A 15,117-nucleotide genomic window follows, 5' to 3' on the forward strand; every position below is an offset into this window, starting at 1 on the left:
TATGATCCTCCTATTTTATTGTCTCAGATAACAACTTCCCATTTTATATGTTGAGATGGTTAGCCTATCACTAGCTTTGCTCCACCATCAATATAAATTTGCTAGGATTAGGCTTTGATGTGTTGTCAACTCTCGCCCAAATTATAGCATACTTATAACAAATATAAATATAATATAATTTAACATAATATAATATAACATTTATATTAATTATATATATATTCTTTTGTCATCTTTCCTCTTTTATTATAAAGGAATTTTATATATATATATGTGGAGCTTTCATAATATTTCGAGACTTTGAATTTGGCCTTTTTGCAGAAGATTTTTTTAATTTGCATTCTTTTATTTTTTTCAAGATTAAATATGCAAATACAAAAGCAAATTAAAATAAACTTGAATCAAAATTATAAAATAAGATAAAATAGAAGGTGTATATCATCTTATATAAAAATAGATTTATTAATTCCCCACACTTAACTTTTACTTGTCCTCAAACAATGTCTGACTCTTAATATTTCATATGAACGGCTAGTAATAGTTGAATATGTGAAAATAGCAACAAAAAAAAAAAACTGGTGATCACAATGAATTTATTTAAGCAAAGTTTATCCAATGACTAACTATGGTTAATAGCAAAAAGGGCTCAACTGGATGTAATTATAGATACAAATTATAATATATCTACATGAGATATATATCATGAATATATGTTTCTCAGTTCTCGAAAGATACAAAGGCAAAGGTAAGAATCTAAATGGAAAATAACTCTCGATAATTGATGTATAATGTTTTATGATTATATGATAAATTTTCAGGTTGATGAAATTTGGTTAATCTGCTTCCTATAATTGTTTCCTGTAGAAACAAATGAATATAGTTTGGTATGAGCAATATGCAAACATTACTATTTCTCTAAAGAGTCTGTTTTCAAAAGACATGAAAGGAGAGAGCCTCTAAAGTCAATAGTGTGACAAATGAAAATTGATGTCACAACTATGCTTAGAGTAATATGGAAAAATGATATATAATTTCAATTTGCAGAGAAGATTCAAAACATTGTCCTATCAACTATGTAGTTTTTTTTCCAAGAGTGTGTAGAATATGTGAAGATACATTATTGTAAGTTATGCTAGTTTTGACAGCTTAACCAAATTCCTTTTATTAAATGTGACTGGTGCTAAATAAAATACTTTCTGGATTCCTAATTTTTATTTCTCCAAAGTCAGAGAGCCTAATTTCTTGCATTACAAAAAAGAATTTAGGAATATCCAAATTAGTCTGATAAACAGTTAGCTAGCATCACAAATAGCAATATGCTAATTTGGCGATATATGATTCTAGGATACAATTACAAGTGAAATACAGTAAAATATGTTGATACGATTTTTTTTTGAAATTTAGAATAGGATGCGACTTAGATAATTTAAACAAATTTTTTTATAAAATAAAGTTATATACATGTTGAATATTTAAAAAAAAAAAATTGATCACATCGTTGATATATAATTAAAATGATCCCAATTTACAAAAAGTAATGCTTGTGGTCAAAACACAAATTTAGAGTTTTCTTAGAGTTTGTTTGTAAAAATACTCGCAATGTAAAATCTAATATTAAAATTGTATTAAAAGATGTGTTTGAACTTTTATTTTAATCTATAATTGTAAAATGTAATTATTTTAACTTTTAAAAAATTGTGTATGTATCCCATGCATATTTTAATATCCTCTCTCATTAAAGTCAAATCTCGCAGTATTATATTGTATTTGTAACATATCATAAAATATTTTAGAAAAATTATTATGATACTCGTAAGATACATATCTTAAGAATATCGGCATTCGATACTACTCATAACAATACTTCTCTCGTTTTGGTGAAAACAACTTACGTCAAATGTATCTCTCCAATCAAATATACCCTATCAATAGCTAGGTTCATTGAAGAATTTAAAATGCTTAGAAGTAAGAATACTGATACAAAGTTATATATTGTCTCAATTAGAATTTGAATTGCATGATGTGTAGCGTCTGACATGACATAAGTGTATATGTTTGATCATGAAGTTAGACCAATTGTACTTTCGTCCCCAAGTGCAGATCAACTAGAATACATTTCTATTATGATTCAAGATTAGAGAGTTGCTACCCCTAGAACTACGTACCATTTTCAACAAAATACAATTCAATTATTAGTAAACTTATCATTTCAATATTAAACAAGATACGGTAACATTATAAATTATATTCTAATAGAAACCTCTTATATTTTGCTTTGTTATAATGTAGTAAAGCAATACACTAAAACTAGATACCTTAAACAGATAATTCTATTGGGAAATCTTCAGGAACTACTAATATCAGAAATTTCTGTAATGCAAAAGCTAGAACACTTTGGTAAGGACAATATCTCCTCTTTAACTCTTTCCTTGTTTATATCTGTATATCGCAACCAAAAAGCAAGATATATGGTCATCTTCTCCATGATTGCTGCATTTTCCATCACAAATTTTACTAGAGAAAGATCATGCTCGTTTGCATTAAAACCTTTAAACTGAAACACTTTGAAGCTTGACAAAAAGCATTTAGGCACCATTGCAGAAGTTAAGACATCTTTATTTAAATCTGATACTCCCTGAAATTTTGGTGAATCATGAGTTATCTAGCATTTAAATTATTTTATAATATATACATATAATAAAAGCAAGAGTACCTAAACTTACATTAAGTAAACCAAGAGTATGAAGAATTGGTGAATTGTGGAGTAACTGCAACAAAGCTTCACCAGTGACCTCATTTAAATGCAGATAAGTCAACCTTTTAAAGGTAGGCAGATTGGTGAAAATATCATTAGCATGCCTTAAAACCTGTAGGACAAGGACAAACTTATTTAAATTTTGAGTTTCTTTTTCAATTTGCATTCTAGATGGAAAATAGGATCGAAGGCGAAAATAAGTGTTACTTTTTTAGATTATATGAACCTAATTAGTAAAACATCCAATATTAAAGTTTATATGTCTAGATTATATAAACCTTTGTAGCAAAGGAATGAGCTTAACAAAAGTCAATGAGTTGAGTTGTCCTAGAGAAATAGACAAAACAGAAGTGATCAAGGTTTTAAATTGCAGTTGCGTTGCGATTCTTGATATTGCAAATAATTACAATCAAGTTCCACTAATGTAGCCTCAGTCGCAATCACCTTAAAGCAAAGATACATAAAAAATCTTGATGTAGCAGCACCGATCGCAATTGTGTACCTTATTTTAAAACCTTTAACTGAGTACATTAGTCATGAATACATGATTTTCAAACTTGATCTAATATCCATTCAATTAAATTAGTATATATTTTACAGGTTTACACCTGCATCCAAGAGTAGGAAAAGCATTTTGAAAACACACATAGCTACATTATCACAAAACAAGTTTTTGTTATGCAATACTATTATCATTCATGTAGCATGAAAGCCAATCATACCTTGTAAAACAATAATTTCAGTCGTTCCACTTCACAGATTTGCCTAAGAAGCATATGTGTTTGAAACCCAACTTTTTTTATTCTGTCCTTTTTGTCTTCATCAATAACAAGCACAACAGAAGCATTATGAATCGATGACAAATCATTTAGAATGATGTCTTGTTCGAGATCACCCTCATAATAGAAATCGGTTAGTTGCAGACTATTAACCTTGATGGAATCTTTATATGATTCATTTGAATGATGGTTCCATATTGTTAAGGAAAACCTCTCAAGAAGAGGTACTTGTAAACTAATGTTGTGCATGGTTGACCACTCACACCCTCTAGCTTCAAACACTTTGAGAACTGGGAAACTAAGAGTTATATCTTTTGAATAATTAGAGGAATCACTCACTAACTTAATCCCATAAATGCTAATGTTTTGAAGATTTGGAAGACAAACAGATGTAGGAAAACTAAGATTACATCTCCCTTGAAGAACCAATTCTACTAGAGAATTGCAGCTAAAGAGTGAATTTGAAGAAAGGAAAACTTTATCCACATACTGAATATGAAGCTTCTGAACTCTTCGTTCCAAGATAAAAGAGATCCATGCATTTATCAGGGATGCGTCATATTGATAACAAGTTAACAAAAGAGAGAAACTTTTTATGCTTGAATTAGTAAAGTGAAGAAACACTTTTTCTACAAAATTTTCAAACTGATCTTTTTCCATCTTCTTCTCAGAATAAATCAAATTATCATCAAACTGTAGACTGGTTATCCATGTCCAAACATCAATCCACCTTCTTGATAAGACACTCGTGCGAACCGCCTCTGTGATTGGAAGGAAAGATAGGATGTGACCAAGAATGCTCTCATGTAATGTGCTAATCACATCTCTTTCTCCAACTGCTTTTTTCCCTTCTGGAATTTGTTTTTCTGTACCATCCACATTTGCATCATTTGAATCCATGATTACCTACAAAACCACCTGGTACATGAAAAAGGACAATGTTAATGAAGCAAATCTATTGTATCATATATGATCAGAACATCAACCTTGCATTGCTGAGAGCAAAGTCGTTTAAAAGCAGTGTTTAAGCAAACTCGTTTTGCCTATGTGAAATCGACTGTAATCTTAATTCCTAGACTCGTACGAGTTTTCTTCACAGCGGAATGATATTAAAAATAATGTATACATGACATATATATAATTATATATTTATATAATATAATAAATGCATCAATAACTCAAAATTCCTAACATAATTATAAAGAAAAAAACTAACATGAACAAAATTGTTAGCACTTAAACACTAAGTGTTGAAATTTAGAGGTGTTGTTTGAATTGACAAAATGAAGAAGTCCTACGTATCCCCAACACGTGCGACATCTGTCTGGCTGAGTCGAGTCTTGGATTATGTGGTGTATTATTTTTTAAAATCTTAAAAAAAAATTATGACGTTTTTTTATTTTTTATATTGACCATGTCCTCCTTTTGGTTCCACTTCTTCTCGTGAGTTTTTTGTGGCTTCATCTTCAAAATTTATTGATTGGCCTTAACAGCCATAGATAGTGTAATTGTACCGTTTTATCTGGGACAGTGTGGGTTAAGAGTCTATCTTACACAATTATGGGTTGTGCCGCGAAATATTTTAAAGAGAGTGATCTAGTGGGGACTCAACCCAATAATATCTTTTGTTTCAAAACAATTTTTCGAAACTCAAAGAAGAAGAAAATAAACTAAATGTGAAAACTAAGATGAAAAACAAAATAAAAAACTCTGATAAAAATTCTGTGAGTTTACCCAAGTTTTACCGAGTTTGTTTCAAAGTCAACTCGAACGATTCCACAAATTAACTTACCATTTTAACGACCCTGGGTGAGAGTCCCACATCTAATAATTACATGACCTGAACAATGATTATAAGTGGGGAGCAACCCTTACTATTCGATTTAGTTAGGATATTACAATAAGTGTAGGACATTATATTGTGATCCGCAGTATAAGGTAAAGCATCAAAGATGATAAAATGCAAGTGATTCAAATTTGCAAACTCACCAATTACATTCACTATGGGTTGTAATAAGAATGATTAGACATAGAATGCGTGAGAAAAAGAAAATATAATTTAGTAATAAGAATGAGAATACCTTAACAATGTGATTCGGAGAAATGAATAAAGAAAATTCACTCTTCTTTGATTGAGAAGCTTGTGAAACAGAGTTTTTGAGTTCGCTTTTTAACAAGAAAAATGCAACGTGGTCCCCAAGGTTCCCCACACTTTCCGTATTCTCCCTCCATTATTTTTTAATTGTTCTGTTTAAAGGAAAATTTTGTTCTTATTTAAGTATAATTTTCAAAGTTTAATATATCATTAATTGATTTGTTAATAATATTTTTAATTGTTTATGGAAGAAAGAAAAATATATGACACGAGATACGATAAATGATTAAAGATCTTATGGAAAAATAAATAAATGATAACATAAAAAATAATATATTTTATTCATTGTCTTAATATGCATAAATAGAAAGAAAAAAATTAAAAAGGAACAATATTATTTTATTCAATGTCTTAATATGCATAAATAGAAAGAAAAAAATTAAAAACGAACAAACGGAGAATATTGTATTATAGTAGTATATTGTAGGCTAAATATCACCTTTGATCCCTTAACTTAATTTCAGTTAACGTTTTAGTTATTTATCTTTTTTTTTTTTTTTTTTTTTTCGATTTAGTCCTTTATTCCTAACAATATCAATTAAAGTATGAAAATATGGGTTTATTTGAAGATTTGCGTTACAAATTTGATGAAATTTGTATTATATTGAAGAATATAATTAATTTTATGAGTTTTGTTTTAATTTTTTTTTGAATTTTTGTTTAAAAAAGAATAACATTGTTGAAATTTTAAAACATAAAATATCAAATTGTCACTTAAAATTAAAATAAAGGACCAAGTTAAAAAAAAAAAAAGATAAAAGACTAAAACGTTACTTGAAATTAAGTTAAGAGACACGGATGTAATTTAGCCTATATTGTATTATATTATATATTATTTCATATGTCTTGAAACATAAGTAAAAGTCAAAGGTTGGTATTTTCAACTTTTAATTTGATATTGATTACTTGTTCATTTGTATTGTATAATTAATAATATATACTTCTCTACCTAATTATTATATTTTATTTTGTATGTTTTATAATAGTAACCATTACATCAACATTTAATAAAAATAATTTAATAAAATAAAAAAATATTTATTAAATATATTTGGGGATTGATTCATAAATTAATCAAACCGCATGCGATAGAAAGTTATTATTAAATGCTTTATAAAATTCAATCGTAATAAAAATATGTTATTTAAAAATTCAATTTGCATGTAATGACAAATTTAAAGTAGTTTTACATATATATCACTTATTAAAAAAATTATATATCATCAATTAGATTTACGTATATGCAATTTTAAAAACTCATGTAGCGATATATTTAAATAGTGATATTTAATTAAACATTTTTGTAAAACTATTATATATCTAGTAGTGGAGTTTGAAATGGATTTTTAAAATTTTAATGGATAAATTAAAAAATATAATATTATATTATATATAAAAATTTTAAATTGTAAATTTACAAAAATATATTAATGATGAAATTTTTAATGTTTATTAGTTAGAGATAGTAGATTATATTTTGGTTGACAATTTTAATAATAAAAAATTGTTTCTAAAATTTAATTTAATTTTTCAAACACTAAAATATTTAGAGTTTAATTATTATGTTTTATCACTGTAAATTTCTTTACACTGTTAATATATCGCAATCATCCATTAATATGATTTAAAAAGTAATTATGATAAAAGTCAAATTATTTTATTAATCTGACGATTATGATTAATTGATCGTGTAAATATATTTACATCGTCGATGCATACAAATTAAATCCAAATTTTTACACTATTAATACAATTTTCTTAACTACAAATATAAAAAATAATATAAATATACATTTATTAAAATACATTTAAACATACCAGATTGTTTAAGATATTAATATTAATATATTGTTGATAAAAGATAATGGTTTGGTTTGAATGTTATGCGATTTATTTTAAAAACGTGAAACTATATCTCAAATAAATAAAGGTGAAATTTATTGATTTAGTTCAACTTGAACTCAAACTCATAAAAAAATATCAAACTAATTTAATTAGTTTTGGTTTATTTTTTAGAATCATAGGATAATTTAATTTGATTTTTATATTTCTATATAAAATTCACAACTCATAGAGTTGAAATTTAGGTTAAAAACTTTAGTTTATTTTTTAATTATAGTAGTTGTTTTTGTAATTTTTTGTGTGAATAATTTCCTTCAAATTTTTTATAATAGACATTTAGATTATAATTTGATCAACATATATTGATGTATTTGGTCTATAATATGAATCAAATAAATCAATTTGTGTTGACCAAATTATAAATAAAATATATCTTATAAAAAAGAGAATAATATTATTGAAATATAAAATTTAACAGATAATAAGACATAAATACAATACTGTGTAAAATATTAAGAATTATATTTTGTATTAATATACTAATATACAATATTGCATTTGTGATATATTATATTCGAATAATATTACTGAAAAAAGGCATTGATATTGATCATACATAAAAATTAAATTAAATTTTATTCTTAATATCAACCATATATATTATTAGTGCAATCAAACTAGTTTATAAATAATATAGTATGTAATTATAAATTTGGGAGGGGCTGCGGCCACCCCCTACGTCATTCCGTGTTACGTTATATTTAATATTTTATATGCATAATAAACACACTTCAATCTAACATGAATTTAAAATGCATATAAAACTTATCTAATCGATCGAAATGTAAACGTCAAATTGTTTGATTAAAAAAAAGACAAATTGTTACTGAGAAATGGTTGCAATTGCTTAAGAAAAAGACAAGTTGTTTGATTATAAAATATTTCGTTAACTTGAAATTGCTTGTGTATTGTAAAGTCATAAAAACAATATAATGTATCGAGCATTTATTGAAAATGTGATGGAGATATCGATCTGCTAAAAGAAACTCATAAATTATTGATTGAATAATCCATAGAAATGTTAACAAATGTTTGGATAAGTGTTAAGAATTCAAATATAAAATTTTTATTTGAATGTGTATTGAAAATTATATATATAAAAAATAAAAATTAAATTTTTAAAAATTAAATACATAATTTTCAATATATAATTTAAATAAAGTATTTATATTTGGATTATTAAATCTCCTTACAACATTGTTAATATTTTTTTTTTACAATTGTAAATTTATATTTGTAAATTTCTTAAAAGTGTATTTAAAATATTTGTTAGGAAGATTCTTTAATCTAAACACCTAATACGATGGAGAGTTTTATTGTTTCCAATATTTATTTTTATTCCGTTTGTCTTTTTATATCATGTCTCTTTCATATTATTTATATCAAACAAGCCATAAAGAGATAAAAGAATCTCAAAAGTTATGTTTATTGTAACTTATTCAAACAATTGTATAATTGTTGTTATGAGAATATTACTAATAATATATTCTTTAAAACACATTTTTTAATCTATTATTTTTTATTGATTAAAATTTACATGGATCCCATCATATTTAGATATGATTCACATAATTTTGTGGGATTTGTGTGAATTTCAACCAATAGAAGAGAGTGTGTAATAATATGTGTGTTTGAGAGTGTGTTGCTAGCACTCCTTTTGTCAAGAATTATTGAGATTTAATCTTGCATCAGCTGTAAAGTTAAGTATTCAATCTGTTGCGGTCTAATTTTTTTAGTGTTTTTCGAATTTAATAGAGTGACCACTAAAGTTTATTTCAAGGGAAAATATTGGAAAATCCTTAAAAAAAAGTATTTGAAACCAAATTTAGAGTTTGGGAGTCGATTATGCATAGTGAAGATATAAACACCTTACGACATTCGTTAAAAAACAGTTACTAATAATTAATTGTACAAAATTAATATTATCTTAAACATACGATATCAATTATTTTTAAAATAAATGTGTGCTTAAAAAAGATAAGGAAAAAAGAGATTTTTTATTAATGTGCTTGACAAGATTGTGATCTTACTCCTACGTATCTCATGGTGCAATTGAGAAATCAAAGCTACGTAGTTCTTAGATAGAAAATGCGGATGTGTTGATATATTGCTTTTAAAAAAATTGTGTTTTGTTGTTGATAAAAAAAAAAGAGTTATTTTGATGGAAAAGAAAAAGAAAGAGTTTGTCTCATTTGAATAATTATTTTGAAAAAAAAAATGAGTTTTAAGACTATCAAGTTGTACAACTCGTGTCTCAAAAATTCAAGGAGTAAAAATATGTCTCATCCAGTTAATTCGTTTAAGAATATCTTTTTATTTATTTTAAAAAGTAAACAAATACATAGAGAGTGAGAGAGATAAATAAGTTTAATTGTTAAGAGAGAGAGTGAGAGAGAACAAACACACAAAAAACGACCATGAAAGGGGAGTTGTCCGCGGTTGTGGTTTGTCGACGGTCGAAGTTAGCAGTGGTGGTCGAGTGGATGTTTTAGCGGTAGCGCTCGCGGTGGTGGTTCGCCAGAGGTCAAAGTTGATGGAGGTGGCTGTGTGGAAACTCTGACGGTAATGCTCGTGGTGGTGGTTTGTGGAGGTTGATTTGATGATGGTTTCCTAAAGGATTTGCAAATGATGGTGAATGTGGTGATGTGTGACTCATGCTCTCTCTAACTCTACATTTTAAGAAGATGATGATTTTCTTTGTTGATTTTAGAAGCAAATAAGAACTCTATTTCCTCTATTCTAATTTTTTTAGGAAAATAAACCTCACCTTGATTTAATTTTAGGTTCTCAATTTATAAACTACAAGGATGAATGGTTGCGTCCATGAGGTAAATTGAGTTTCAGTTTTTTCTATTGTTTTGCATAAATTATGGAGTGACAAGTGAAGATGAAACTTCTACTTTTTGGTGGAGTGCAAAGTTGATGAATATGAGACTTCTACTTTTTGATGGAGTGCAAAGTTGGTGAAGATTCAAAATATGGGAAACATGGAAGCTTAAAATATGGATGAGGGAGGTTTGTACTATTTCTAGCAAAAACATTATTTTTATTTGTTTGTTAATTATCGTTACTTTTTATTTTTTATTTTTTATATTTTTATGATATAAATTAGATACTTTGTTAAAACATCAATGAGAATATGAGTTCAATTATTAGAATAGATTTATGAATTTAATTTTGATATCTTTTTAAAAAAATTTAGTACAATAAATTGTGATCGTAAATAGATTGAATGAAAATATAATAAACTATAATAAATATACATTAAGCATGTTACAAGAAATTTTAATGATAAGATATTATTATAACTATTGTTGTGTTTATAACCATGACTTAATAGATTATTTATAAAGAATAAAAAGAAATAAAAAAATATAAAAGACTAAAATAATTATTAAATAAAAGATAAAAATCAAAATTGTATTAAACCTCTACGCATCTCTATTCTCTCTATTAAATTGCTTTCTCGATTTTCTCTTTCTTTAGGTTGAGTTTTAAGCTTTTAGTTTTGGGTATCGATAGTTTTTTTCTTGAATAGTAAATTGGTGTTGAAGTTTGTTTTTATTAGGGTGTTGAAATTTGAACAAGAATATTAGTATTAGTTTAACTATGCACTTCCGGTCCAATTATGGAAGGACATTTTGTTTTGCCTAATTTGTATATATAAACAATCTTGTATAATTTAGAGAACAATCTACGTTTAAATTCACGTTTACAAATGTACTTTTTGAGTAAATTCTATGTTATGAGCGTACTTTTAGTTAAAAATGAAATCTTTTCTAATGTATTTAATATTTGAATATTTTTTCTTAAAAAATCATGTGCAATTTATGTTTGAATCCTCTTAAAAAGTCATTTTACAAAATTAAATTTACTTAAATTATAATAAAATGTATTTTTAAATGTTTATTTATTAAAAAAGATATATATTTTGTTATAATATAATATGAATTTTACGGTTGGTGTATTATAAAGTTAGTAACAAAAAATAAGTAACAAGGTTTTTATTAATACATATTAAATATTCTTTTTGGCTAAATTTAAATTTGAAACAAAATAAAACTCTCTATCGTTACAAGTTTTATTGTTGATAAACTCTTTTTATAATTATTATAAAAATTAATAAGTCAAAATAAGAAAAAGTTATGAATTAACTTATAGAACAAATATATCAATTTATTAAATATGCAACAACTATATATAAAAATATAATAAAAATAGGTTAGCAAAAGACAACCCGGCCATAGTTAGTCTGCTCCTGACATAGATATAATAAACCTACAAAACACATATAATTAGTGTGCCAGCCTGTGGTTGGGAACTGCACATATAAAACAGCATTGAGATGAAGAAGAAGAGCAGTCAATGACCAATAAACAATTTGTGTGCAGCACAGCAACTATATAATACAATAGAAAGAGAAAATCGTACGCAGATGGTTTTTAATTAAATTAAAATAAGTGGGAAACGAATCCACAAAGAGTGTGAATCACTTTAATTCAAATCTCTTTTAATCTCTATCAATTTTTTAGTTTTTTTTAATTTAGTTTTCATTACATCGAAAGTTTAGAGGAGTATCAAATAAGTTATACATAAAAATATTTATCTAAATATCAAATTATTTGTTATGTTATTAAAATATATAAAAATTAAAAGTGTTCAATAAAATATATAAAAAGCTAATTTTGATGTATTTCAATAATATATCAAATGATTTTAAATTTATACAAAATTTTACGTGTATAATCTTTATGATATAATTGAGAGGATCTAAACTTAAAAATTACCTCATGCTAACGAGCTTAATAGTTTTCGTTAAAACTATAGCATTATAGAATTTGAAATATCAATTTTTTCATTAAAAACCCACTTTTTAAAAACTATATGGATAAAATCAAAGAAGAGGAAAAAGTAGTCTAGTAATTGACAACAAGGTATATCAAGTCATTGACAAATTTAAAAATTAAAAAGTCGTATTCTAATATGATATATCGATGTAATTAGATCCTTCTCTAATATATAATACATAAATAGAAAAACTACTCTTGAATATTAATATGTTTTATTCAACTTATTATTAAATGATGTTTTTTTTTTAATTTATATTTATGTTTTATTAGATTTTAATTTTATATATTAAATAAAAATTATTGAGTAAATTATCATTGCTATCAAATTTGACGAATGTTTAACTTTACTCAGATCAAAATTGAATTAGTGAGTATAATGAACAAAATTAAATGAGTAACATATATCTATTTATTATTGAGCATCACGACTATTTATACACACTTGCATAAGAGTACATTAACCTCATATGTACTAGCACTTAATTAGGCTATATTACTAAAACAGTTAATAACCAACTATCTGTAACATTAACAGAATTAGCTGATATTTGAATTAACTTATAAAAAAAATAAACTAACATTTGAGTTACACTACAACATATCCCCTTAATTCAAGCTTTTCAATGATGCAACTCCAAAATTCTCCCTTAACTCCGAAAACCTATCAGTTTTAAGTGGTTTTGTAAACACATCTGCTACTTGTAATTTAGTGTTGCAATGTATCAATTCCAACCTTCCGTTGTTCACTTGATCTCTAAGAAAGTGAATTTTTGATTCCATGTGCAATTGGATTATTTGCCAAACTTATAGAGGATTTGCTGTCTACTAACAATTGCACTGGTTTCTTCGATTCAATCTTCAATTCTTTGAGTAATGATTCCAACCATAGAATTTGACATGTTTGGGCTGCAGCTGGGGCTGACAACGACCAACTCAAAAAATAATTCGAGACTCGACAATTAATTAGTTGAATTTGAACTAAAAATTAAGCATGTTAACTAAATGAATGGAACTTGAGTTATATATAGTTCGACTAGTTTTATTGAACAACTCAATTATATATATAGGAAGCGACTCTGCTAAAAACATTTTACAAACATGATAAAAGACATCAAATGAATACAAGCATAGAAACTTATTTAATGAAAATTAGTGGACCATATTAATTCCCCATTCCTTAGTCCTCGTACAACGTATAAAGGGATATGGGTAGGAGTTATCTTTGCCAAATCCTTTGGATCAATTTGATGTGTACCAAAATTAGTCATATAAAGGGATATGCACTCATGCAAGTGGAAATTGGTATGGTTCACATTAAAAGATACATAAAAGTAATTATCCTACCCACGACTTAGACTTAGCATTTGTTTGTTTACCTTGAAAGTTTAAACACATTATTTGTATGACGCAAAGATCATGGGGTGGAAGGATCATAAGAGTTTAAGGTATCTCTTTGATTAGTAGGAGTTGAATGTGAGATATAGGAGATAGACAAAGTTTTTGAAGGATTATGATTTCAAATTGTCAATAACAAGGAAAGGAAAATGTGTAGTTGGCATATTTAATTAGGAAGGCGTTGCATATTGCATGTTAATGATGATGAGGAAAGGACTAGAGTTAATAGAAGGATTTAAAAATTTTAGACATAGACATATGAATCGCTTAGGACTGAGACATTCTAAGACAAGACTATCCAATAGGCAAATTATCCTTAGGTCAAGTAAAACTTAAGTGCTATTATGGTTAATGTAAGAAAATCAATAAAGGTGAATAGAGAAGCACATAGGCTCAAGTTGGATTTGCATTTTCCTTAAAGTTGTTTTAAAGTAAGCTTTGGTATCAAGGCATTTTCATGTTCTAAGCATTTCAAGAGAATTTTCTAAAATAAGTGACGGATAATTATTGATCAGTGTAGCACACTAAAAGCATAATATGACCTAAGTATAGTGATGAGACTGCACTAACAATATTTATATCCTAGGTACATTAACTTTCGATGACAAAATTTCTTTTAGGGAGATAGTATTTTAACAACCTTATTTTTGTAACTTGATAGATATAATTTAAACTAAGATTTGATATCCTATTCTTCACATATTTGATAGGTTTTGTGCTTCTTAATGTTTTCTGTATTGGGAATTTTTTATTTGAGCATTAAAAGGGCATAAAAATCGAGGCAACTTGCTGCTGAAAGATGTTATTTGTGTAAATATGGAAACTAGGCTGAAGCAAATTTGATTTAGCGTAAGAGAAATTGATTTCGGTAGAACCTTAATCTTATTTCTCTATTTTTTTCTTGCCAATAACCTAAGTGATGATCACATCAACTTCATCTTTTGTACTCCCATGGGGGGAAAATGAAAATATATCTATCCTTATTATAAGTAAAAGGAGGCAGTGGGCTCTAATTATCACACATAAGACTCACAAGCCTAGAGCTATCTTCCTTGTTGGTTTCCTCAAAGTTAAAAGAACCTTCATTTACTTTCTTCACCTTCCTTGGAGGTTTTCTATCAATAGTCTTAATCTTTTGTCCTTTTGGTGGTGGGTGTGTTGGGTAGTAGATGGTGCATTTTGTGGAATGTCATCTCTAGGATTATTTTAGAACCAAGTTGGTTTGAAAAACTATGACCCTTACTTGTTTTAGTGGTAACAAAATCAATCTATGAGAATAAT

The 15,117-nt window shown here is 26.6% G+C and overlaps 1 protein-coding gene across 1 annotated transcript; it reads right to left on the minus strand.

Annotated features, from left to right (window-relative positions):
• Positions 1–2,025: 2,025 nt before the first annotated feature.
• Positions 2,026–5,758, minus strand: LOC101508807 (F-box/FBD/LRR-repeat protein At3g14710-like). Its single transcript, XM_004488298.4, has 4 exons — positions 5,616–5,758; positions 3,478–4,452; positions 2,724–2,867; positions 2,026–2,635 (listed from the first exon to the last, which is right to left on the minus strand). The coding sequence occupies exons 2-4, from the start codon at positions 4,432–4,434 to the stop codon at positions 2,345–2,347; spliced, it is 1,392 nt and encodes a 463-aa protein (XP_004488355.1). The 5' UTR covers positions 4,435–4,452; positions 5,616–5,758; the 3' UTR covers positions 2,026–2,344.
• Between the last annotated feature and the right edge of the window lie 9,359 nt (positions 5,759–15,117).

Source organism: Cicer arietinum, chromosome 1 (genome assembly GCF_000331145.2).
Source record: "Cicer arietinum cultivar CDC Frontier isolate Library 1 chromosome 1, Cicar.CDCFrontier_v2.0, whole genome shotgun sequence".
NCBI lineage: Eukaryota > Viridiplantae > Streptophyta > Magnoliopsida > Fabales > Fabaceae > Cicer > Cicer arietinum.